The sequence below is a fragment of the Lepidochelys kempii genome, chromosome 9, assembly GCF_965140285.1.
Source record: "Lepidochelys kempii isolate rLepKem1 chromosome 9, rLepKem1.hap1, whole genome shotgun sequence".
In the NCBI taxonomy this organism is placed as follows: domain Eukaryota; kingdom Metazoa; phylum Chordata; order Testudines; family Cheloniidae; genus Lepidochelys; species Lepidochelys kempii.
In genome coordinates, this window is record NC_136388.1 from 100,648,077 (window position 1) to 100,674,376 (window position 26,300).

General features: G+C 46.9%; 1 protein-coding gene across 4 annotated transcripts in view; it reads right to left on the bottom strand.

Annotated features, from left to right (window-relative positions):
- LOC140916966 (protein FAM162B) overlaps positions 1-25,875 on the bottom strand; it is a 28,673-nt gene extending 2,798 nt beyond the window's left edge. The window contains exons 1-6 of one of the 4 annotated variants that reach the window (XM_073358862.2): positions 25,407-25,875; positions 24,825-24,979; positions 24,112-24,210; positions 23,366-23,563; positions 2,844-2,949; positions 60-168 (exon numbers count right to left, since the gene is read on the bottom strand). In XM_073358862.2, the coding sequence (XP_073214963.1) occupies positions 60-168; positions 2,844-2,949; positions 23,366-23,387 (237 nt within the window). In that variant the 5' untranslated portion in view covers positions 23,388-23,563; positions 24,112-24,210; positions 24,825-24,979; positions 25,407-25,875. Of the gene's footprint in view, positions 1-59; positions 169-2,843; positions 2,950-7,137; positions 7,428-23,365; positions 23,564-24,111; positions 24,309-24,824; positions 25,208-25,406 lie in introns of those variants that run through there. The other 3 variants (XM_073358861.2, XM_073358863.2, XM_073358860.1) reach the window with 3 other exon arrangements.
- Between the last annotated feature and the right edge of the window lie 425 nt (positions 25,876-26,300).

A 26,300-nucleotide genomic window follows, 5' to 3' on the forward strand; every position in this document is an offset into this window, starting at 1 on the left:
GTCGTATCTGCACCAGTCAAACAGTGCGGTTGCTGACCAGTCAGTACAAACATACTTACTTGCTTGCCTGAGATGATCATGACCAAGCAGCCTAGCAGAGTCAGCGCCATTGTGATGTAGCAAATTTTGATCCTCGCTCTGTTCGTAGCAGCTTTGATGACTTCAGATCTGCAGAAGGGCAGAGCAGATATCTGGTCAAATGACAACAGCATGAAATAAAACAAGAGGGTTGGGGGGGGGCAAGAGGGGAAAGTTGTTTAAAGAATTGCACAATTCTTGCCAGTGGCAGTTTATTTTGGTCAGAGGTCTTCTGGTTTCTTTATATTAATGGATTGTTAAACAAGAAGTTAACAGTCAACTAGCTGCTGCCTGAGGGGTTTAGCCAAACGCTGCATAAAGCAAACATCTGAAGGGGGCCCACCAGGGAATGAATGCTGCTCCTCTGCCTTTTCCTGACCCATTCAGGAGTGAAGAGCAGACAAGTGGCAGAGCTCGGAGTGCAATTTAATCCTTTTCATGACTGAAATCCAGGGGGCCACGTCCTCAGCTGACTGTGCTGATTTAAACTAGATGGGGGTCTGACCTCCATTGATACGTACGAATGATGGTCCTGCCGGCTAATGCTACCTTTGGTGGGGCGACATGGCGCTCTGGCCTGGGCCAGGAACGCAAGTCTTGGCTAGGATTAATGGAAGCTTTCACATTGCAGCTGCTTCTCACGGCGACTCCCCCTTGGGTCTGTCATTATCATCCTATCACATTCCAAGACAAGCTCATGCACGAGGCGCTTTTCAACGTAGAAAAGTCAGCCAAAGCAAAGCAAGCCGTCCAGCAGCTGCGAGGAGGATGGAAGCGAGTGGGCAGCAGCTGAAGGCTTAAAGCACGGGACAGTAGCACACCAGCTGGGAGGATTTTATGAAGCCCAGCGCATCTGCAACTGTGACCATCAAGTAACAAACGTTGTTAATAGCAGACTCCAGGGCTAGATTCTCAGCAGGGCTAAGTGAGCATCGTTCCCCAGTGCAGGTCACCTGCATCGTGGGAGCCAGTGTGGGGAGAGAAGCCACTTCTTGCACAGGCAGGTGGGCAGAGGAAAAGTCAGGAAGCAAATTGTGATTCTCAGAGGCACTGTCTGATTCCTACCCTGCTCCTGGGACAGTGAGCTATGCTCTGCCCTTGACTTGATCTGGACCGTGTCCTTATAATCCATGTTTTATACTGGGCATCAGTGGTGACTGATCGCCAGCACCTCAGGGGCCATCCTGTAAACACCTGGAGACCTTTAACGGTCCCATGGGTCTCAATGAGACTCCCTACCACAGCGCGGTTAAGCCCATTTGTGCTTGCTTGCAGGATTAGGGCCTTGAATGGAAAACAAATATGAAAATGGAACAGATCTGAGACACAGGAAGAGGCAGATTCTGCACTAACCCTACCCCCAAATCAAATACACATTAGAATCAATCCACTTGTTGAAACCCCCATGTTTCCCCACTGACTCTGTTCCCCTCCTTCAGCAGAGAGCCCAGGGGAATATTTTATGTTAGAACACCCACTTTGAAGACATCTTTGTTTGATGTTTCTTTTCCTGGTGTTCAATTGTGTTAAGTGTCCACAACGGTCACTATCATGAGGAGTGAACTAGTCACTTCCCGGAGCTTCAAAATCTCACAGCAGGTCAAACATGATCTTAGGCAACAACTAACTGTATTGCAAATCCTTCCACACATCATGAGGGGGAAAACACACCACCGGTGCTGCACTTATGGGTACAAAGAAAGATGTGTGCTTGTGGGCAGGTGGCAAACAAGCAGTCTGTAAATGCTGGGTTTTCTTGCTGCAGGCATTGGCATTTTTATGCAAACCCATGCCCATGTTAAAGTTATTGGGACTATTCAAGGAATAAGCTTGATCCCAGCAGTTCTGTTACTTAGGGTCCTCAACTAAGTGAGGTGTCCTTGTAGCTCAGACATCACAGCCCTGCACCTTGGCAGTTTTCCCAAACACCTTCCTACTAACACCAGGGGACTGCTTGAAATGGTCCTTGAGGCTGTAGATGGTAGATGCAGTCTTCCCAGAGACTTGTTAACTGTTCATAGTCATTGCTGAGATGTTTCTACTGGGCTCTGCAGATGACTGAGGGCACTTCTTTGACTGTTATTTCTTGCAATAGACATTTTAGCATGACAGCTTAAGCCAATCACTCATGAAACTGTAGCAAAAGAGTGACTTTAATTACATCTGTATGGGGAAAGCATGTGTTGAGGACCCGGTAAAGAAGCCCACCACCACCACATAAACACACCAATGTTAAAAACCAGGTGGCATTAATGTCTCTACACACTGAACTGATGTTCTTTTTCAAAAAAAGATCTAAATAGGGAAATGAAAATATAAACTGGCCTGATGGAAACTCACTTCAGACGTTGTTTGCTAAAGCTATGGATGTTCCCGATTCAGAACAGTGGTTAAAGCACGTACCCTGAAATGGACATTAGGCAGCTCAGTGATTTGTGAGCTACCCAGCAATTTGTGTCAAAAATGATTTCTGTCCTCTTCTGAAATTCCTAATCTCCAGAGCAATTTAACTCAGTTCACCTTACAGAGTTGGCAAAAAAAGCGACTGCTTCAAGATGGGCTTGTATCGTTTTTGTACTGAGACAGCAGTGCGCCCACACATTTCATGCACGGTCACGTCGTCCTGTTGTACTATTAGAAAAAAGAACGCTCATTGTGTAAGCGCAGCGCTGGCGACTGGCCACGCAAGGGAAGGTTTGAACTGGCCGTTCCACACATACCCAGTGGTGGAGATTTTGACAACATAAGAAAACAGGTTTACTTACGATACTAGAACTGGAATATCCTCCTCTTTTTTAAACCGTCCCGCCCATAATAATATCTTTTTATCAAATGCTGTAGGTCTCCTGTCATTTCTGAATGTGTCACGGCCTGTAAAAGATAGTACCAAAGAAAGTCATCAGCTAAGTTAAGAGTGGAAGTAAAAAGCTGCATTTAAAGAAAAAGAGCCTTGGGCTGAAAGTTTAGAGAAGGGCTTCACGTGCTCGAGGACACCTGTCATTAAGGGCAAACCCACCCTCAATTAAGATCAATGAGATTTAGCGACTCAACTCAAGGGCCCTGTCTAGACATTTTCTTTTGTAGTTGTCCCCCATTGCAATTCAGCCGCAATGATGAAAGGAGTTTTTTAGTCATTGTGTAGTCTAACCATTGCCAGCGATGGTTAAAATACCAGTGGCCGGTCTACTTTCTGGATGGGCACTCTGCCAAGCAAGCTGCAATGGTGCAATGTTCACGACAACACTACAAGAAGTTAGAAGATTTCATGTCATGAATTGTATGGATTTTTCCAATTCGGGGGCAAAACGTAGATACATAGGATGAAACCCTGTCCTCACTGAAGTCAATGGCAAGATTCCTATTGATTGCAATAGACCAGGATTTCACCCACAGATTTTTAAGGCCAGAAGGGACGTTAGATCAGTCCAGCATCAAGCCCATAAATGAAATGAAAAATCTTTAATTTAAAAAATGTTGGAAGAAAATTAACTTTTTCTTTGGTGGGAGGGAATTTCCATTCCATTTATGAGCCTTTTCCATAAAAAAAAATGTTTCAAAGAAATAATTTTGAGATGTTCTATTAAAAATGGTGCTGCGGGGGGGTGGGGGGTGGAGGATAAGAGTCTAGTGTGGACACAGCCAAGGACTGGCTCCAAGTGCCTTGTTGTTAACTGCAGCCTGGCCGCTGTGGGCTGATTTTGCTTGGAGCCCTCGGATGAATGGCGAGGGAACGAAGGTTCTTTCTCTCTTTGAGGGCAGCGTCACAGAAAACGTACCACAAGGTCAGAGTGACATTCTCCCCACCGCGGTGAATGGCTTGATCTATACTCTGATCCCAGATGTAAATGGCAAGTGTCTCGCCCACCCCAGTAATTCCCTTCACTGAAATCAACAACACACACGGCTCCCAGGAAAAGCTTTGCAGCAAAAACAGACTGTACATTATTTATGTTTGTAGAAAGAAAGCCCCAAAATAAATTGCTGGTCTGAAACTATAGCCACTTTTCAGCATTACCGCACACAGGTCAAGCAAGAGATTTACAAGGAGATGCTCCCCCCCACCCCCTTCCAGTTCAGTGTTCGGAAGTCAGAAACACAGCTCAGTTCCTCCTCATCATCTCTTTGTATTTGATTGTATCTGTGTTAGCTGCCGCATCTAGTACACAATGTGCAGCTGCAGGAGAGGCTGCTCTGGTACCGAGCCGGAACCGAACAAACTTCAGGCCCGCCCCGCGCTGACAGAGTCGCACTCCTCCATCGCCAGGCGTGGCCACTGCAGTAGTTTCCCCTCTTTGCTGGTGTGACTAGATCAGTTTTGCGCTTGGGCCAAACCAGCAAAAATTCTCCCTTTCCAAGGTTAACAAACATCAAACAAAAAGTCCACAAAAGGTGCCCGTCTGCCCATTCTTCCTCTGTGCCAGGGGTATAATCGCACCACTTCAGAACACCGCCCTGCTGCCATGGAAGAGTCTGTGCTTTTCCACTGCCATGCCCCTGAACCAGCTGCCTCAAACTCAACCCTCCCTGTTTTCTGTTTGCCCCAGGGCCACTGCCAACATTGGCCTCCTCCCCAACCCTTCCCAGGATTCTCCAGTCCAGCACCTCCATGCTCCTTCTACCCCTCCCCGAGACTGGGACCACCACGGGGCACACCCAGTCACTGCAGAGCCTCCCATACTCTCCCCAGTATCTCTTTACACTGAGCACAAGGGCTTTCTGATATCTCTGCCCCCTTTCCCCACGTGCTCTGGTTCCCGCTGAATCTTTCTGCTCTGGGCCAGAACTTGAGAATGTCCTGGACCCATGCCTGCCTTCCTCAAAGGTCTTATCTATCTTCCTTTCCCATTCCTCTCCCCCAGGCAGATGCTCTGACTCTGAGAGCGGAGTGGGATGTTTTGCTGAAGAGAGTCTTGTTGACCAGGAACCCTGTCTCCTGTTTCGTCTTGTTTTTAAATGCTCAAAATAGTGAGGTTTAGCAAACTGTCTGCTGTGTTAATTCCTTGACAATGTCGCCATTCCACAAAGAGAATGAGGAGGGAGGTTGTGTTAAGATACAGTCTATTGGGAGGCTGACAACATGCTTTCATGAGAGCCAATGACAGGCACAACCATTAGGATGCATTGCACCACACGAGATTATCCGGGGGAGCCCATTGGTATTCTCTCTCAACATGTGTCACTACAAAGTAAGTTCTGTGCCCCAGCCTGGAAATGCATTCCCAACATTGGGTCTGAAATGAGGCCAGTTGAAGTAAGCCCACTGTGAAAGAATAACAAGAAATGGCCAGCCGGATGCCAGAGCACCTGGTTTTCCACGGCCTTCTCTCCCGCACAGTTAGAAGTGAGCCGAGGAATCTGCTCTGGCCGCGTGGAGCTGTAGATGACAACTTGAGACACAAGGCAGGAGAAAATCAACCCCCCTGAGCCGAGACTATGCTGCTTGAGTTTGAAAATAAAGAGTGGCATTAGAAGCACATAATGCTCTGTGTGGGGGTAGGGGAGGACGGGGTGCAGCTGATGTGCCCAGCTCCCCTTGAGCTCCCCACGTTGCTAATGGTCACAATTACTGCTGCTCTCCCTGGATGAAACGCACTCTGAAGCTACATACAGACTTAGGAGACAGAAGACAAAGACCATCATTCCCTGCTGAGTTTACCTGGATAAATAACACCACATTGTTCTGACCAAGGCCTTTCTTTCACCCCAGTTTTGAGAGAGGCTGAAAAATTCAGAGTATAAACCCTGCCCCCCTTTCTCACACAGTGAAGGGCGGGGGGGGGGGGGGGCTTTTACTGTCCCAGCCCTGGGGAGAGATGTGGTTCAGAGGTGCGGGACACACTGCTGGCTTTCTTAGCAGGGTGAGTCAGTGACAGCAGAGCAGGCTTGTAAACCAGCAGGCTGGGGCAGGATGACAGCCCATTGCAAGGCAGGGAGGGCTGGAAGCCCAGGCAATCAGCCATCCCCAGGGAGTCAGCTGGAGATCCCCAATGGCTACTAGCCTCCACCCTGCACCCCGACTCTTGGCTGCTGAAGCTCCAGGGGAATTTTGTCAGGGCCAGCCCCCGTTCAGACAGGCAGCCAGACCACTCTCCCGCCCCCTCCCCCAGGCCAGGTTGCTGAAAGCTGGCAGTGCAGGTTAGGAAAGGAGACCTCGGCAGCCAGGGGTGACACTGGTAGGGTTGGAGGTGGCTGAGCAGCTGCTGCAAGGTCCCGGGTATCATGGCTGCTGGAGAAGCTGCTCAGCAGGGCTCATATGGAGCGCCAAGCAGCTACCCCACCCTCCAAGCCACCTCTCCCCATGGGAAGGCTGTGCCAGCACGAACTGCCCTCTCTCAAGATAAATCCCCACTCCGGGTCTCTCTAGCCCAGGGAGTGCAATTCAGTCCGCTTCCTGCCTAGCCATCGTTCTGTGCCTGAAAACATTACCTTCACTTGGTGCCTGCAGGAGCCCTCAGGGACACAGAACCTCGGCGCTGCCTGACCCGAACCCTTCCTGCACCGAGGCCATAGTTCTCCCACTTTCTAACGCTCCCACTGCTGGAAGAGCTGGGGGAGAGACCCCGCTGCCAGAGGCTGGGTTGAGACCTACCTGGATGCTACAGGACGAACCCTGGGTACCTGAGAGCTGCTATCAGGGTATATTTGTAAACTTAAGGTGACAATTTACTTTGCAAGGCCTGAGTCTAATAGCAGCTCCACCAGCCTCGGCCGACTGCCTACAATAATATGAATAGCTTCTCTTCTAGGACTTCATTACTAGGGCATGAATAGATACATCTATTTCCTGGCTGGTTTGTTTTTTAATTTAACTAGTTTACTTCCATGAACTGGGAACATTTGCTTTGATGGAAGCAGGACTATTTTTAAATGGAAATTAAGAAATTGTCCATGTACACTGTAAAAGGTGGGGCTGCCAGAGACTCTGTCTCAGAGACTTTGTGGTACCCACAAAGAACATACAGAATCTCCTCAGCTTAGCTAGAGGATAGAGAAACGGGTCAGTCACTAGCCATTTTACTGTAAATTATGTGAAACACAGAACAAAACATTTCTACCCACCTGGAATAGCTGTTTGAGAAATAACCTTCTTTGTGGCCTCCACTTTGTTACAAAGCGTTCTTCTTGTCTGTAACAATATCTGAGCATCCTTGGTACATGGACACCTCCAGAAATTGGTTGCTCTCAAAATACCTGTGACAAGAGGCTTACTTTTCAATAGCCGCCCCAACATTGTGTGTCCAGTGCTGAAATGTCCACTTCTATCTCTCGTGCTTCAGTGAATAGACAACTCAGTAGTAGCCATTTACTCCTATAGACCTGATGTTCTGGCCAGCACACAGCAAATCAAAATAAACTTGCCAGGTGTTCGAAGGTTAAATTGCTGTATGTCCGCTGACGGTATCATATATTTACACCACTTACCAGCTTCGCTGAGTCACAATGACTTGAGCAATAGATCTACTGCTCGTGTTTGCTCAAAGACACACCTTTAAAATCACAAGGGCAATAACCCTAACTGCTCCTGCCTATGTACAATGGGCCTAACCCAATTTCTGGTTAAGTCACTGAGAACTGTACGTCTCCCGCTCTGTAGCTCCAAGGAGCTGCCAATGATTGTAAAGATTTTGCATTTCTCTTATACCCCCATGACCAGCAACAACAAATTCTGTAATGACTGTATCGATCAAGAACTGAAATCTCAGTTTGTGTTAATAGAAGGAGTGCTGTAAAAGATGCTTTTCCCAAAGGGAAGTTATGTAGCTGTTAATTGTCATTTCAGGTTAAGCCTACGAGAGACCTTAACAATCACACACATTTTATCTTGAAAACCAATTGATTTAAACATGAGTCTTTAAGAAGGAGACACTTCCTTTGTTACTGAATAACAGTAAGTATAGGCTGGTGGAGAGAGAACTTATCATGATTAAAGCTAAGATTTTGTCATGATTATTTTTAGTAAAAGTCACGGCCAGGTCATCGGAAATAACCAAAAATGCACAGAAGCCCGTGACCTGTCCCTGACTTTTATTAAAAATAACTATGACAAAATGGAGTAGGAGGAAGATCCAGTGCCCACCGCTGCTGGGGCTCCAGGGTTTGCCCCCCACCCAGGGTGGCTGAAAACGCAGGGCCCCTCCCTGTCACGGGCAGCAGTTTGGAGCTGTGGGGTCTGCCCCCTCCTGCGGGGACTGGAAGCTGCAGGGCTCCCCACGGCAGCAGCTTGGAGCTGTGGGGTCCCCCCACTGCCTGCACCAACTTCCATAACCTCTGTGACAATATCTTAGCCTTAATCAAGATATATTACTGGACCTGGATTTCAGTGGATGTCACAGTACTCAGCTCTTTGTTGTTATTGGCCATCCATTAACTAATTTATCTCATGTACATCAAAAAGAAATGATTAAAAACCTCAAATTTGCAAGCGGATTGATTGCATGCCAACCTTTTGGTTATGAGAGCAGTCTGAAGAGAAGAGAAGAGAAGAGAAGAGAAGAGAAGAGAAGAGAAGAGGACTAGGCAGCTGGCAGTTTCAGTTCTTAGGAGTTCTTGCCTCCTGAATTAGTTGCTGTGCATCTTGTGATAAATCCCCAAATACAAAGCAAAATTCATCTGACACCTTTGTGTTATGCCTGGTTTCAAGTAGAAGCCACTCAGAGCCACTCAATTTAAGATGCTTTCCACCAGAAGCCACAACTTCAGAAAGTTGTGTCTGAAACTTGGCCCAGGGTCATGAGTCTCAGGGCTCCTGAAACCAAGTTGGTATCTGCCACAACAACTAAAAGTAAGCAATTTTCACTTGGTTCTGGGTTTTGTTACAAACAGTTTACAAAATTTTGTTTTGAAAAAGTCACTGTTGTGATCTTTGAGCAACATTTCCAAGGCTCCTGGAGCTTCCTAGGAGCCAGGGCTGCCAGGCTGTCAAAGAATCAAGTGGGCAAGTGAACAGGAAACCAGGCAGATTTCAAAACCTGCCTGGCAAGCAAGTTCCGACTGGAAACCTGCCTGCTTGCTGCTGGAATTTTGTCAAAATGGGACATTCCCGCAGAACTTTTCTGTTTTGACAAATCAGCATTTTCAGCAGAACAACATTCCATCAGAAAATTTCCACCCAGTCCTGGCTCTGATGTCACTGACTAACCTCCCTGTAAATGAGAACTTGGAAAATGATCCTATTCATATTATGCACTCTCTCTTAGCTGTGCTGGAGCTGCAGAGCAAAGAGGAGGACATCATCAAAAACTTATTTGTGTTCCCAAACAGCTAAGAGGTTAACCACAGAGAAGGAGGCAATCGAAGGAGAAAGTGCCCGTTTTGCACAGTAACATTTCAGAGCAGAACCAAACTTGCAATATTTTGTAGTCACCAAAGTAAGAAGAGTATGTGACAGTTAAAATTAGTCTGGCTACAGTATAGCATTTTGTAATATTGGTCCTTGAATGGAAGTGATCACTGGACCATAGCTGTAACCTAAACAAAGCCTGGGTGGTCCTGAATGTGTTTAATAATATCATCCCTATTAAAATGTTATACACACAGAATGAAGCATGAACACTGTCATTTTATCAGCTTGATGTTTCCCCTTCTGGTTTTTGCACAATATTCTCTCTAATGGTTCATGAAATGAAAATGCAAAATAAATTTCCTATTTAGAGTGCTGTGTTATTTACTCTGTTTATACGTATGAGGCTCTAATGTTGATTTATAGCCAAGAAAAAAAATTCTAATTTGAAGGGAAGAGGCTTTTGCCAGAGGGAAAGTTTTAAGAACCATTTAACGCTATCAAATTGAATATTGCCTAAGACAATCAAAGCGTGGGGGTGGGGGGAGGTGTGATAGAACACAGATTGTGTTGTTGGTTAGGATGTTCTTTAAGGAGTTGGGTGATGAAAGATGGGAGACAGAGGGAACAAAATGAATTACTCAAGCTATTCAGCCCTTGGCCCCAAGGGAAAATACTCCTCTGTTTATAGAGATGTTTTATGTTTTAGAAAACATGAATTTATTGACATTGAAGGAAAAAACTTGTGCTGATGACAATTTACTGCTTTTCTCCTTGATGAAAAACAGACAATGCACCCAGACAAAACACAATGTATTTAGCTTAATTTGCTTGTAATTCAGTAAAGCAAATTAAATCCATTTCCAGATTACAAAGCCATACAGCAACTAAATGGGAGTTTGAGCTTCCAGCTGCAAACTCTGCTGCAAGTTAGACCTGCAAGCCAACGTTACTCAGTGAACGTGATTATGATCGAATAGGCACAGCAGAAACCTGACGGGCCGGCTGGGAATATCAATGGAGCGAGACAACTGAGGGAAGATGGGCAGAGGAGAAGTGGGGGAGGGGGTTGGTTTAAGAGAGACAAGTTTTACATGCAGGCTTTGGTGCGCATAACTCTGCTTGCTGCTCCGAGTTCCTCATTTCCTTTAGGAGCCATGCTGCTGTGCCATCATCCCCCTTCCCTTACCTTGTGGCTGCACAGCAGAAATGTCCAGGAGAGTCTCTGGGCCTTCCCAGCACTTATGGACACTAACTCCTGTACAGAAAACTGAGGTCCCAGCGTGGGATTGCCCTTCAGAACTCACTCTGCAGAGTCGGGGGCTTGGGATGTGGGGAGCAGGAACAGGTCTCCATTTGCCACGCTTAGAGCATCTTGCATTCTAATTCCTTCTCCCCTCAGCCCCTCCTGTGGGGGAAACCTGGGGTCCTCAGCCTTCTAGGTGCCATTCGGGGCCCCGGTTCAGCAAGGGACCTAAGAATGTGTGTCACTTGAAGTATGCACCTTGCTGAATCCAGGCTTAAAATGCTTGTTGGCACTCAGATCAGTGCTTCTTGTGTTTAACACATCCCAGGCCCTGCACAAAAGCAGAGCCCCACCTCAATGAATAATCTGGGTCCCGGGGCAAGTTTCACTTTAAATGGAGTTCCCAGAACAGCTCATTGCTCAAATGTCTGCTTTTACCCCGTGTTGTGGTCTGAATTTAAAAAGGAGAAATTATCTTTTTTTTTCTTCATGTCGTCTCTCTCAAACACAGAGAAACCAGCAGCTTTTGCAGGCCCCCTGTGTTTCTCCGCCAAAGGGTTGTCAATTGTTAAGGAACAGCCACTCACGGTGATAAGAATCGTGTCTGTGGGGTCAGAAACAGCACTTCAGGATGCGCAAAAAACAGACATATTCCCTGGAAACCACAAAGGCATTTACTTGTCCCTGAAATTTAGTGGTGTCTCTTGTACCGATTGTGCAGGGGTGAATTTTACTTCAGTCTAGGTGGGAACATACAAAGCTCTACGTACTCCTTAAGCCCTGTGTTTTAAAGGCCAAACAATGAGGCCTGTATTCAGTTTTTAAGCAACAGTCAGGCAGTACTCCCATCGACTTCAGTGAGAGTTTGCTTAAGTAATAACTAAGACTGTCAAACTGGACAGTCTCTACGTAAAAGAATAAATGGACACAAATCAGACGTCAAGAATTGTAACATTCAAAAACCAGTCGGAGAACACTTCAATCTCTCTGGTCACTCGATTACAGACCTGAAAGTGGCAATTCTTCAACAAAAAAACTTCAAAAACAGACTCCAACGAGAGACTGCTGATTGGAATTAATTTGCAAACTGTCTACAATTAACTTAGGCTTGAATAGAGACTGGGAGTGGATGGGTCATTACACAAAGTAAAACTATTTCCCCATGTTTATTCCCGCCCCCCCCCTTCTCCTGCTTGTAATAGCTCATCGTAAGTGATCACTCTCCTTACAGTGTGTATGGTAACACCCATTGTTTCATGTTCTCTGTGTATATAAATCTCCCCACTGTATTTTCCACTGAATGCATCCGAATGCACGAAAGCTTATGCTCAAATAAATTTGTTAGTCTCTAAGGTGCCACAAGTACTCCTTTTCTTTTTGCAAATACAGACTAACATGGCTGCTACTCTGAAACCTGTCAGTAAGACTGAGAGCGAGACTGACTTCTGCCCTTCCCCTCCCCACCCACATTCCCAGCCCTCTGTAGCTCCTTCTTCTGTATCCCACTGGGCTGGGGGCTGTGTGTGAGGAAGGGGCCAGGCTAGTGTGACATTCACCTTGCATAGTTGTCTTCCCCTCACACACACAACCTGGGTTCAAAATGGTGTCTAAAGCTGGGTGCAGCCTTCTACCTTGCGGCTAATTCCCCCTTTGGCTTCTGCAGAAACCAGAAACTTGCAATGGACCATTTTACAGCAAGATTTTGGCCACTGATTATCAGTATTTATTTGCTGCAAAATCTGGTGAGGCACTTTAATGTCCTTCTCTACTGCAAATGCTGCTGAGCATTTACTTGGCATGAACTCACTCCTCAGCACAGCTACCTTCCTTAAGGGTCAAATTGGCAACGAGAAGCTGGAAGCCAACAGCCAACTCTGTGCAGATAGGGAAGGCATGGAGAAACCTCATTTAACAGCTAGAGTAGGCATTTTTACTTTGGCAGAGACTTCTCATAGCAATTTTCACAGGTTAACTTGGTTCTGGACTTGATAACTTCTCAAGGTCCCCTCCAGGCCTATATTTCTATGATTCTGTGTCAGCTGCCCTGACCCTCTTGCCCAAGCCCAGCCAAAAGCTGAGTCCCAGGGCAGTGATACCTTGCCAGGCCTGGGCTTTCCCCTCCACCTCATGTCACCATGCTCACTGGGATAGATTGTCTCTTCAGTCAGCTGACTAGAAAGCACAGCTCCAGTTTCCCTTCACACCAAGAAGTGAGCAACTACCAATTTGACCGCAGTCACCCGGCACACTGAGGAGCAGGGTCCATTCTTTGTTATGCTGGTGCCGCTCTGGGGGAATGCCACTGAAGAGAGAATCTGGCCCGGAACTTTTGCTGCAATGTTCTGCTCCCGTGGAACTTGCAATAGTCCCAAAGGGTTGTCAACGGAGGACAGCCAAAACAGAGACCCCTTTTCTCCCACTTCCTCACCCTCGTCCCACCTCCATGTCATTCATTCCCCATGGGCGTCTCTCTCCTTTCCCAGCATGCCCTTTTCATTCCTCTCAGCACACTTCTCTGCACACAACTTCCCCACACCCTGCAACACCTTGTTGGTCCCCTCTCCTCACACTAAGAAAAGGAATACTTGTGGCATCTTAGAGACTAATCAATTTATTTGAGCAAAAGCTTTCGTGAGCTACAGCGAAAGCTTATGCTCAAATAAATTGGTTAGTCTCTAAGGTGCCACAAGTACTCCTTTTCTTTTTGCGAATACAGACTAACACGGCTGCTACTCTGAAACCTCTCCTCACACTGTCTCCCCCACCATCACATCACTCTCCTCCCACTAAGGCTATGGGGCTAATCCCGTTCTCCTTGCTCAAAGATCCCAATGAGCACAATGGGAGTTTGCTAGGTGGGGATTCCGTAAATTCTGCAGGAATTGGCCCTGTACGTGGCAGAGCTTGGAGAAATACCTTGGACATCCACTAACCCAGTGCATTACATAAGAACAGCCATAGTGAGTCAGACCAAGGGTCCATCTAGCCCAGTATCCTGTCTTCCGACAGCGGCCCGTGCCAGGTGCCCCGGAGGGAATGAACAGAGTAGGTAATTACCTGGAGTTGCAGTGTTATGTGGCTGAGTCATTACAGAAGGCTGTAGATTGTTCTGGCAAGTGCCTTGTTTTCAGTCAGACGCTTTTTACAGCTTGCACAGTGAACCACACCTCTTGTACCAAGCACCTGTGTGAAAGGCCACTGGGGAAGAAGCACTTTTCCAAGGGAATAACCTGAACAACACGTCTTTTTCCCTGAGTTAGTATTGGTTTAACAATAGAACTTTTTACAAATACATATCTCTTCCCCCCTCCCCCCAATACACAGTTTCTTTTAGACCAAAGAGTATTCTTTTAAATAAATATTAAAGCCGACTGGAAACTGACCTACAGCTTGCCCCTGAGGGCTGCCGTAGCTAGGGTGACCAGACAGCAAGCGTGAAAAATTAGTACAGGGGGTGGGGGATAACAGGAGCCTATATAAGAAAAAGACCCAAAAATCGGGACTGCCTGGTCACCCTAGCCGCAGCATTCCACAGAAATGACAATCTTCTGGCTAAGGCAGCGGTGTAGGACATGAGAAGCGTAGGTTCAAGTCCCAGCTCTGGCCCTGCCTCCCTGTGGGACCTTAGGCCAGCTGTTTCTGGGAGCCTCAGTTCCCCATCTTTAAAACAGGCAGAGTAGTGTGAGGACACTGTCATTAATGTTTGCCAGGTGCTCACTCACGACAGTGATGCGGGTCAGACCACCACTGACATAGCAGGGCCTTCGCTTCCCAGCTCAGTAATTAAGAACTTCTGGGAAAGGGGCACTCTACTCACAGTGCCAGGCGCTTCCTCCCTGCTGAACATTTGACCTATCGGTCTGAACAACATGGACCCAGGAGTGGTGATCAGGTCAATAATTATTTAGGTCTTTAGCTGCAGTTAAGGCGCTTGTTAAATAGTGCAAATGAACCCACAGGTGCCATCTTTTCTCTGTGCCCGGTGGGTGCTCGCGCCCCCCTGCCCCTGGCCCCGCCCAAACTCCACCCCTGCCCCGCTCCTGTCCTGCCCCCATTCCAACCCTTTCCCTAAAGTCCCTGCCCCAGCTCCGCCCCTCCCTGCTCCTATTGGACCCCTTCCCCAAATCCCCGCCCTGGCCCCACCTCCTCCCCTGAGCGCGCCGCGCTCCCCCTCCTCCCCCACCCTCCCAGGCTTGCCGTATGAAACAGCTGTTTTGCGGCGCAAGTGCTGGGAGCTAGGGGGAGAAGCAGGACGCAGCAGCGTGCTCAGGGGAGGAGATGGAGGTGAGCTGGGGGGGGCAGGGCGGGGAGCAATTTTCCCCCATGGATGCCCCAGCCCCGGAGCACCCACGGAGTCAGTGTCTATGAATGAACCTACAGGTATCATACTTTCGAATGCAAAGAGCCTTACAGAACATTTTAAAGTGGGCTTTGCTGTCTGACGTCTAGTATTTAGCTGGAGGCCTAGTGGTAGCAACAGTTAGCACAAGGCCCCAAGAAGCCTACTAAAAGCTGGCATTGGTGAGTAACCTTGGGTGAGAGGATTTAGCAATATAGACCTTGTGATAAACTGTCTAGGCTGTAAAGGCTTTATTTAGCCAGACTTATTGCATAGAGAACCTTTGAACTGCACCGCTGCTTATGACAATTGTTAGACCCACCCACATGGGTAGCAGGAATGACAAATATGGACAAGATGCCAAAACTTAACCACATAGGGTCCCAGCAATAGGTAGGTGTAAGGAATTGGTGCATAAAAAGGGAATCAAACCCGACCATCTGTGGGACCTTGAGATAGCAGGATGGTGACAACCTTAACACTTAATCTCACCTTAAGGGGAACCCCCAGGCCCACAGGTTTGGGAGTACATGTGATGCTGTCACCTTATCTGGTTTTTCTAGTTCTGTGATTTCACTTATATTGATCGTGCTACTAATAAAATTCGAAGTCTCTGTGAGTCTCACCAATCATCTTTATAATTCGGCTCTAACTCACCACCAAAGAATGAATTTGTTATTAGTGACAAATGCATTTTGCACCCCAAATTAATCATAAAGCTACAGAGGATGGGGTGTTTACTATCACACAACAACACAACAAACCTACAGATGCTCCTGGAAAGCATTGCATGGCCGACACCTAGGCTTGCACACCACTTTGGGCCCAGTCTCACCTCACTGAAGTCAGGGGCAGAGCTCAAACAGCATAGCCCCCAGTGCTCAGATGGCACACAGAGGTGGGTGCAGCGTCAGAAGCAGGAGCATACAGCTGGGCTCCAGGCTCAGCCACTGTTCTGCCACTGGCCTGCAAGCATCAAACAGAGCTCTGTTTTCTTTCCCTTCCCCTCCTCCCTCTTTTCTGTGTTTCTCTTGGTTTAAATTTAAATGTAATTAAATATTAGAAAATTCTGAGAGTCGCACAAGTAAAACCAAGTCCCCAGTAACAGAATCCTGAACCCAAACTGCTTTATATACTGTGGGAGTAAGAAAAACAATCCATAAGCCCCATCACAAGATTGTGTTAATAATTTGATCAGACGTATCCCACTCTGTCACACCCTGGGTGTTCACTCAAAACCTCACTCCATCTCAGTCTAGGTGCCCGCTCCCTGCCATCTTGGCTTCAGAGAGGATGCAGCTTCATATTTCATGGGGTCTTGTGTTCTCCTGGTGACTTGGAAGGTATTTAGCCTAAGGATCTACAACTGCAAATCCATGAGAAATCAAAAGCTCACTGGCTATTTGCCACCATCTACAGGGCAAGGTCAGAGATCATTGACTGTCATCACGTTGCAACTGCAGCACCTTGGAGCAAAACTAAACTTGGATGGTTTATGCAGAAGCTTGGAAAACTGCCACCAACATGAAGCCATTAGATGTATATTTTCTTAAGGATAGTCAAGTGCAATTCCGCTATTTTCAGAGGCAGCCGCTAAGCATAATACAGCTGCTCAAAACTACACGAGGAAAGTTCTTTTGTGGGGGGAAGGGAAGGCATCCCGCTTTTGGCATTTCAAACTTTAAAGTTTTGTCAACTTTTAAAAATTAACAAATTTCTCCCAGCTCTATAGTTAATTGCAATTTGAAAAATTTACACCAGGTGAGCATCTAGCGGGACCCATCAACCTCAGTATGGAGAACATTTAACTGAAGACAAACTTGTCTAGTCTTGTTTAGAAGTAGCAGAATCTACTTGCTGCTGAAGAAGTGCTGAGCAGGGCTGGTCAGGAATTTACTGACACAACAGCTTAATGTTGGAAAATGCTGATTTGTCAAAAACTGAAACTTTGTGCAGGAACATACCAGTCTTGACAAAACTTCAGGTAGGAAGCTCTCTTGGGGCTAGGATGTAATTCCTGGTCAGGGGGAGACACCCACACTGGAATAGCCAATAGCTGAGTGGTTAGGCACTCACTGGAGATGTCTGCTCAGTCTAATGTGGTCTCCAACTGCCCACAATGACAATGAAAGCTTCTTATCAATAAAATCAATCTAAACAGTTTATTTTCTCCTGCTATTCTTATAAAACAAATATACCAGCTGAATGTGATTCATAGGCCTAGGCCAGGCCTCACTGAATTCAATGGGAGTGTTGCCATTGACTTTACCAGGACCACAATTTGGCCTGGCATCCGCTTTATTGTATTTAAGCATTTTGTTCAATTACAACAGATTACATCTTGCCTGAGCAGAGGTGCCTGACACTGCAATCTGCAAATTATCTTTACCTAACAAGATTGCCTGTTCATTATCATTGGACACCTTTATTTCTGCCTGGAGTTACACCAAAATTAATAGTCATGTTTTGCCATTCATGATTAACAACACAATGTTTTAATAACTCCAGGGGCTCGTCCTGTAACTTTTACTCACATGAGTCATTCCCCTGACTTTAATGGGGCTACTTGTGGAGAACAGCTCGATCATAGGAATAAGGATTTCAGGACCGCGGATCATAACTGGTGTATTATGTCCCATCAGTTCTGTACATAGGACTGGATCCAACACCCATTGAGGTCAAAGGAAAGACTCCCTGGGCATTGAACTTTACTTTAGCTATAATTTTCAATATAAAACACACAAGAGTTCTACTCAGAGTCCACAGCATTGGAGCAATGTGTACAGTGGGGGTGCTGAGAGCCATTAAACAAATCTGTAAACCCTGGGTATGATGGAAACCACCTCAAGCAGGGGGCGCTTCTGCACCCCCAGCACCCCTGCTCAGAGTTAAACCAAGGATTTATATCATGGCTCCAATTTACTCAGTAAGTATTAGGAATAGGTAGGCATCAGTCAGCTGTGATATACTGGAGTATAGAGGGTCACAGAAATCCAGATATGACTTTTTCTAATGGGGCCACAGAGTCAGTTGAGCAAAACTCCCGTTGAACTTGGTCCAGGGTTACGAACATCTGTGAACAAACCTGAAATCTTGACGTGGGAGGGGGAGGACTGTTCCCTAGCTCACCATTTCACACGCCCTGGATACAGAATGTTTGGGGTTTTAATCACTGGTATCGCTGGGAACAAAAATCACAACCACAAAACAAGATGGGGGATGGGGGAATATCTTTTATGGGACCAACTTCTGTTGGTGAGAGGGACAAGCTTTCAAATTACACAGAGCTCTGTTAGTCATCACTTCTCCTTTCTCTGCCAGCCACCAGGATATGACCTTTTCCCAGAGTTCATGAGTACTATGCAGTAAGAATGAAACATGATGCTCTCTCCAGAGCATGCAACTGTGGCAAGCAACCAGCATGCATTTGGCAGTGCATGCCATCTGGACTGAAATGCACTGCGATTGCCTAAAGCTTGTCTCATTACATAGACGCCAACGAGCAGCCATATGGAAGCAGTAAGGCTCCTGGGAAGTATGGACTCCCAGCAAAGAATCTGGGGTGTTGCGCTTACCGCTGCAGTTCTTACAGCTAATGAAATTTACACATTGACTAGCTTTGCAAGCAGTAACTGATTTCTCAGCTAATGCAAAGTGGTCTATATAGCTTATGTAGCATAAGTGTGCAAGAATTGGTAGGTAAAACAAAGGCATTTCTACCACTACAGCCATCAAATAGATTCTGAGTTGAATAATTTAGATGTTTTTCAACTCTCAGATCATAGAACAGTGTAATTTAAACCTATTGTATGCCTGTTTCCCCAGCACAGTTTGAGGAATGCAATTAGGGTGATCAGACAGCAAGTGTGAAAAATCAGGACAGAGGGTGAGGGGTAATAGGTGACTATATAAGAAAAAGCCCCGAATATCAGGACTGTCCTTATAAAATCAGGACATCTGGTCACCCTAAATGCAAAGACCAGAATAGCCTGGTTGTCTGCTAGGATTTTTTGGAGGAGGACTTAGAAAAATGGCATTGCTTTCACAAACAGGTGTGTTTTGAAATTTTTCAGCCCATTAGTCAATAGTTTTCATAGATTCATAGATATTAAGGTCAGAAGGGACCATTATGATCATCTAGTTCGACCCCCTGCACAACGCAGTCCACAGAATCCCACCCACCCACTCCTGCGTTAAACCTCTCACCTATGTCTGAGCTATTGAAGTCCTCAAATCGTGGTATAAAGACTTCAAGGAGCAGAGAATCCTCCAGCAAGTGACCCGTGCCCCATGCTACAGAGGAAGGCGAAAAAACCTCCAGGGCCTCTTCCAATCTGCCCTGGAGGAAAATTCCTTCCTGACCCCAAATATGGTGATCAGCTGAACCCTGAGCTTGTGGGCAAGACTCACCAGCCAGACACCCAGGAAAGAATTCTCTGTAGTAACTCAGATCCCACCCCATCTAACATCCCATCACAGGCCATTGGGCCTATTTACCATGAATAGTTAAAGATCAATTAATTGCCAGAATCATATTATCCCATCATACCATCTCCTCCATAAACTTATCGAGTTTAATCTTAAAGCCACATAGGTCTTTTGCCCCCACTGCTTCCCTTGGAAGGCTGTTTCAAAACTTCACTCCTTCACACCCTTCTGACCTTAATATCTATGAATCTATGAAAACTATTGACTAATGGGCTGAAAAATTTCAAAACACACCTGTTTGTGAAAACAATGCCATTTTTCTAAGTCCTCCTCCAAAAAATCCTAGCAGACAACCAGGCTGTTCTAGTCTTTGCATTTAGGGTGATCAGATGTCCTGATTTTATAGGGACACCTTTATTCATAGATTCATAGTATGATGGGGAGGGGGGGGAACCTAATTTAAAAAGTTTGAACTATTTTGTGGAGAAATACAGTTTTCTACTCATATGCGCTAAGCTTCTACTAATATAAAAATGTCTAAGGGTTTTAAGCCCGTGCACAATTACGTACTATCAATCAGTTCAATAAATTGCATATCCTAGAGGGATTGTTATAACAGACCCTGTACAATTGTTTCAACATCTCATTTTTAATGAATGCCCAAATATATATGTAATCAGTACAACATAAGGGTCTAAATTAATTCCTTGGCGAAATTAATTATTACACCAGGGATGAAGTTGTCCCAAAAACTCCAACAGAGTCCCACACATTTTCAAATTTGATAAATATTTGGGCAGCCCTATCAAACAGACCATAAAGATGTCTTCCAAGCAGTTGCAATCAGTTAGGTGGGTAAGATGCATTTGGAGAACAACATGTTTACTTTCCCAATTAAGCCTTTATGTGATCAAAAGGACTATCAGACAAATACAGCTGCCAAGCTACACTCACTGCATCAAACAAGAGTGCGGAGAGGAACAGAGGAGGGATGGTTTTCTACTGTGTATATCATTGCATGTGTAAGGGGACTGTTGCCCCCTTACTAACATTCAGGGGGGGCGTTTTAGTTGCTAACTCCCAGTACTAAAAGGGGGAAGGGTGATGGGGAATCAGGACCCTGAGACTGACAGTCCCCAGGAACAATGGGGAGAGGCCAATGCTCCAGGTCAGCCTGAATGACAGGGCGGGCAGGCTAACCAGGGAGTCAGGAGGCCAGGGAGGTCCTGTCCTCCCTGTGAGCTGGATTGGCCTGGGTCAGACAGAGTGGGGCTGAGCAAAGGAGGAAGCAGGGGCCCGAGCTGAGCTGCGGAGCAGAGCTGGGCCAGAGCCAGAGGGGCCAGAAAAGCAGCCCAGAGAGAGCAGACCCTGTCCTGGTAGCAGAGCTGCAGCGACCTGAGCCAGAGGGGCCAGAGAAGCAGCCCAGGAAGCAGGTCAGTGCTGGGAGCAGAGTCACAGAAGCAGCCTGCAGAGCAGACCTGTCCTGGGAGCCGAGCTGCAGCATCCAGAGCCAGAGGGGCCAGAGCAGCAGCAGCCGAGCAGAGACCGAGTGGTGAGGCTGGGGCTGGAGCAGTCCGGAGCTGGGTGCGGTGAACAGCTGGGGAGACCGAGGGGGACCCTGGGCAGCGTGCCCAGCACAGGGAGACGCCTCAGCCAAGAGGCTCTGCAGGCCAGGCTTGGATCGTAACCCCGACAGGGCGGGGGCGACACTGGGCAGAAGGGTCCTGCCACTTAGAGCCTGAGAGCGTGTGGCCACCACCAGAGCGAGTGTCCAACCCCCAGCATCCCTGCAGCACAGCCAGGGCCGGAGCAGGGGCCTGGGACTTACAAGGAGCAGGCTGTGAACTGCCCTGACGTTCCAGAGATGCTGTTTGTGATGTTCCCTGCCACAGAGCGGGCTGATGTGTTTCCTTTAATCTTTCCCATTTTCCCTTATTCTTTTTAAAATTAATTGTTGATTAAATAACTTGCATTTGCTTTAACTTGTTTGTAATGGTCAGTGGGTCAGAGAAGTGCCCAGTGCAGAGAGAGTACCCCAGAGTGGGGACACCCTAGCCCCTGTCCTAGGTGACTGCAGCAGGGTTGGGGGTCGAGACCCCCAGGAATCCTGGGCCCAGCCTTGTTGGGGTTACGAGGACTCTGCCAGACAGGAGAGAGGAAGGGGAGTCCTCAAGGGCAGGGAGGCCACTGGGTAAAGGAAGTGGGAGCGAGGACTCAGATCCTTTTGCTAGGCCACTTCAGCGGGGTAGTGCAGAAGCCAGGAAAGTTCCCCACAAGAGCGGGACTATTCCCCCGCTTACACATAGGTGACAGGGTGTATTACGGTGTATAGGCTGGGTTTGCTGCACTGCCCATTATGTCACGTTTGTTTGTAATTTCCCATCTGTCTGTACCTATCAGCTGTCTCTTGTCTGCTTGGATGGTAAGCTTTTAGGGGAAGAGCCTTTGTACTGTGTTTATACAGCACGTAACACAGGGGGGTCCTGGTCCGTGACTGGGGCCCCTAGATGCTGCAGTGATATAAATAAATAATGATCATAATAATGTGTGAGGCAGGGAGGTTGTGTTTGACTGAAGCATCAAGTCTTGGCCACACCTGGTTAAAGGTGATCAGGCACAGGGCAGTGGTTAGCCCAGGGCATTACCTCCCGAGTACCTACGTAAACCAACATTTACTCCTCTGACAATAACAATAAGTCCAGTCTAGCAAAACGTGTCCCTGGGCTGCCCAAGTCACATAAACACACATATGAAGCCACCGCAAAGGCTGGTTTATCTAAGGAAAAGCTTGGCCTGTCTGCCGGAAAGTAAAAGACTCAACTTGCTGGACCGGACCCATCTGCCTCTGTTCATCCACCCCAAAGCAATGCAGTGTGCCTTGGAGTAGGTGAGGGGATTTCCCCAGCTATGTCTGCTAAGAGAGCACACATTACAACCCCCCTGGGCAGTCCCCATGCTTTGCCAGCCTCCTGAAGTATTGCTGAGGAGGGCTTTAACTTTTCTTTGCATCTGCATTGTCATCACTGTTCATAAAACAAGTTTCCAAGGGAAGCTAAATTAGGAGCTGAGAAAAATAATAAAGAACAATGTAATCAGATGTAAGAGGGAGATCGTTTCATTACCTGAACCAAGGCTCATTATTCACCATTTCTCTGGGAAGAGCTGATAAACTCAAACTAATGAGTCTTAGCCCAAAGAAACAAAGAGGGACTATCTATTTCAATACTGTAGCATACCAAGCAGGGAGCAGATTTTGTGGGTGGTGTAGCTTCCCGTACAAAGTGAAACAGCAGTGAAAAAAGCCGAACCAATATTATCTTCTGTTACTAGAGAAATACAGTGAAATTATAGAAGTATCTTACAGATACAGTAGTTACCCTTACAGAATCCCCATTCACCAACAGGTAGTAGACATGGGGGTAAGTTGCTATCAGGGCACTTCACCTTCCTGTTTTAAAGTTGTGTAGTGACGAAACCACAAGGAGGGGGATGATTTCATACTTTTTTTGGGAGTCCAGAGCATCTGGTAAGATTACATCTGTATAAATATCCAAAATATAATAGATACACTCCCTGTCATATTTTCTATATAGCCCTTCTGCCAGGTGTCGGCAGTAGCAATAAGAAGCAGTTTCAAATATTGAGGGGGACCCTCTTCAAACCACAAACACCTCTAGCCTGAGCCCCACTCAGCATTTCTAGGATGACTAAATACCTTCCCTACGCACCCTGTAGAGACAATACTTCCCCACTCTCAATCATTGTACAAAACACAGCTAACTTCACTGGAGGAACGGTTACTCAATATCAGCTTGGGAAAACACAGCAACAGTCCAAGAGAATGACAAGTAAATCACTCCTCCATGGTAACTTGTACAGTTATTGGTTAACTCTGTTCCCCATCCACCAGTTTAACCATCCAAGAAACAAAATGCCCTTTACAGTGTCATTTCCCCTTCCCCGTTCCCAGCCCCTTCCCCTTAACTCCACTCACGGTTAGGTGTCAATGATAGCATAGGCCCTGAGATCACTCAGGCAGGCCTATCTCCAGTTTCGTAGATAGTGCAGCTTGGTCCTGGCCTGAGGCTTCACCACCTTTTGCAGCTATATGGTTGAAGCTTTATTTGGATGCTGGCTAGAAAGGACTCTGGTGTTGTCTCCCATCAAAGAGTCTTCCCCGTGATGCAGGGCCCTTGTTAAATGGAAACCAGTACCATATAGGACCCTTGTACAAAATCTTTGCCACAAGCTAGGAGCTCTTTTTTCTAACCAATTCTGAGTTTTGTGCACAGTTATGGTGACTCCCAAAGCATCAATGGAGGAATTCTGGGTGGGAGGCTTATGCAAATGAAGCTCTCTCTGTAGCTGTACTTCTCCCTTTTCACCAATAGATGGAGGCAGAGCACACCTTTCCCTCGAGAGCTTCTGTTCCTCTGGAGTTCTGGGTAAATAGCTTATGCAGATGAACCAGCTCTGTGGCCATCCTTACCCCTGTTCAGCAACAGATGGACAGGACCTCTCTGCTCCCGTCCCTCTAGAGCTTCTGGCTCCAGGGCTTACCCCTATACTGTTCCCATTCTCATTTTCACTGAAGACAGCAGTGTACAATCCCCAACATCACTTAATTAGCCCCCAGAATGTTTGCAGAAGTTGCAGAATGTCAGGCCCCTTTCAGCTGCACTGGTGTGCACTGAAAAAATACAAAGAGTGCTTAAGGCTTTACTCTACTGATCCACTCACCCTTATCTTTTTCCTTCTCCAAAGCATTTGCTCATGCAGGATATTCTCCGGTGACAGATTCCCAGGAATCCCTCAGAAAGTTCACACCGTATTTCCCCACTGGATTAGAATGAAATGAGAAACCCTAGAATCATAGAATGTCAGGGTTGGAAGGGACCCCAGAAGGTCATCTAGTCCAACCCCCTGCTCAAAGCAGGACCAATCCCCAACTAAATCATCCCAGCCAGGGTTTTGTCAAGCCAGGCCTTTAAAACCTCTAAGGAAGGAGATTCCCCCACCTCCCTAGGTAACGCATTCCAGTGTTTCACCACCCTCCTAGTGAAAAAGTTTTTCCTAATATCCAACCTAAACCTCTCCCTCGACAACTTGAGACCATTGCTCCTCGTTCTGTCATCTGCTACCACTGAGAACCATCTAGATCCATCCTCTTTGGAACCCCCTTTCAGGTAGTTGAAAGCAGCTATCAAATCCCCCCTCATTCTTCTCTTCCGCAGACTAAACAATCCCAGTTCCCTCAGCCTCTCCTCATAAGTCATGTGTTCCAGCCCCCTGATCATTTTTGTTGCTCTCTGCTGGACTCTTTCCAATTTTTCCACATCCTTCTTGTAGTGTGGGGCCCAAAACTGGACACAGTACTCCAGATGAGGCCTCACCAATGTCGAATAGAGGGGAACGATCACGTCCCTCGATCTGCTGGCAATGCTCCGACTTACACAGCCCTAAGTGCTCTTAGCCTTCTTGGCAACAAGGGCACACTGTTGACTCATATCCAGCTTCTCGTTCACTGTCACCCCTAGGTCCTTTTCTGCAGAACTGCTGTCTAGCCATTCGGTCCCTAGTCTGTAGCGGTGCATGGGATTCTTCCGTCCTAAGAATAGAGTAGAGGAAAAACTTAGTGGATTCCACAGCCCAGCAAAGGTTTCAGTAGCATTAGCAGGAGGTAGCACTGCCAAATGCATAGTCTGCATGAAATTCTCTGCTCGTGCAAATGGAGGCAGTTTCACTGGCTTCCGTGGCATTTTGCACACCGGCTCTGGCATGGCAGTCTTCTTTGCACTGACCCACTGGCGAAATCCCATTGTTCTCAATGGAAGGGCTGAAAAACAGAGCCCAAAATGTCTGAATTCTCAAAGTGGAATTTAACATTAGAAAGGTCTTGGTTGAATAAAAAAAGGGAAACTGAATGAGCAGATGGTGGTTTAGCCCAGATGGAAATGATGGTTTATTCTACTAAACTATACTCGTAAATTAATTTATAAAATAAAGACAATATAAGGGAGACAAAAAATCCTAACCTCCAGGATAGCAAGAGTGGAACTCAGCAGCTGGAACTGTGGAGACAGCCTGGACATAGACTGACTTCCAAGCACAAGAGCTGGGAACCAAGAAGTTCAGTTCAAGCCACCTTCTTCATGTGAGTAGTTCTGTTGTCATCAGGGGCTCTGTTTGCATGATTAAAGTTGGGCAGAGTTCAACCCTGTTTCCTAGCTCCATTCTTGACAGGGACCAGGATTCTGTCCTGGTAGAATTCCAACACCAGGGGGAGTGAAGGCAAATGTTTGACATCTAGGACGAAAAAAGGAGAAATAAAGGTACATCCAATTCACTAAAAATAGGCTTTTCAAGTGAAAACGTTACAGTGAGTTGAGAACGTAGACTGTTTGCAGATGTAACCCTTCTGCCAGGTGGAGCCGGCAGCAACCAGGGCGGGTTCAATATCTAGGGGTTCCTTTTCAACAACACAACACAGAACCGGCTCAAGCCCCCGTCCAGTCACCTGGAAAAATTACACCCCATCCCTGGGAACCTCTGAGAGGCAGTACTTCCCTACTCACAAGCGCAGAGTCTGAGTGTAGAACAGAAACTTTTAATGAAAGGAGGGAAGTCGCCCAACATTAATTAGGGAAAATGCCACAAGCGGGATTCATAATCATAGAACTGTGATCAGGACACCCACCCCCCAGGGCGTGGGGCAGAGCCTTCTGCCCCCTGTTCTTGAGTTCTACAACCAAAAATTCCTTTTCTGTGCTCCTCTGCTCCCTCTCCACACCCAACTCACAGGGGTTGTCCTGGGTCAGAGAGGATCCAGGGTTCAGAGGCGCATCTGTGTGAGTTCCCCTCCCACCCGGGGAAGAAGACCACTTGCTTGCTTTGCCATCTGAGCGCTTGTTTTGGCTGGGTGCCCCGCC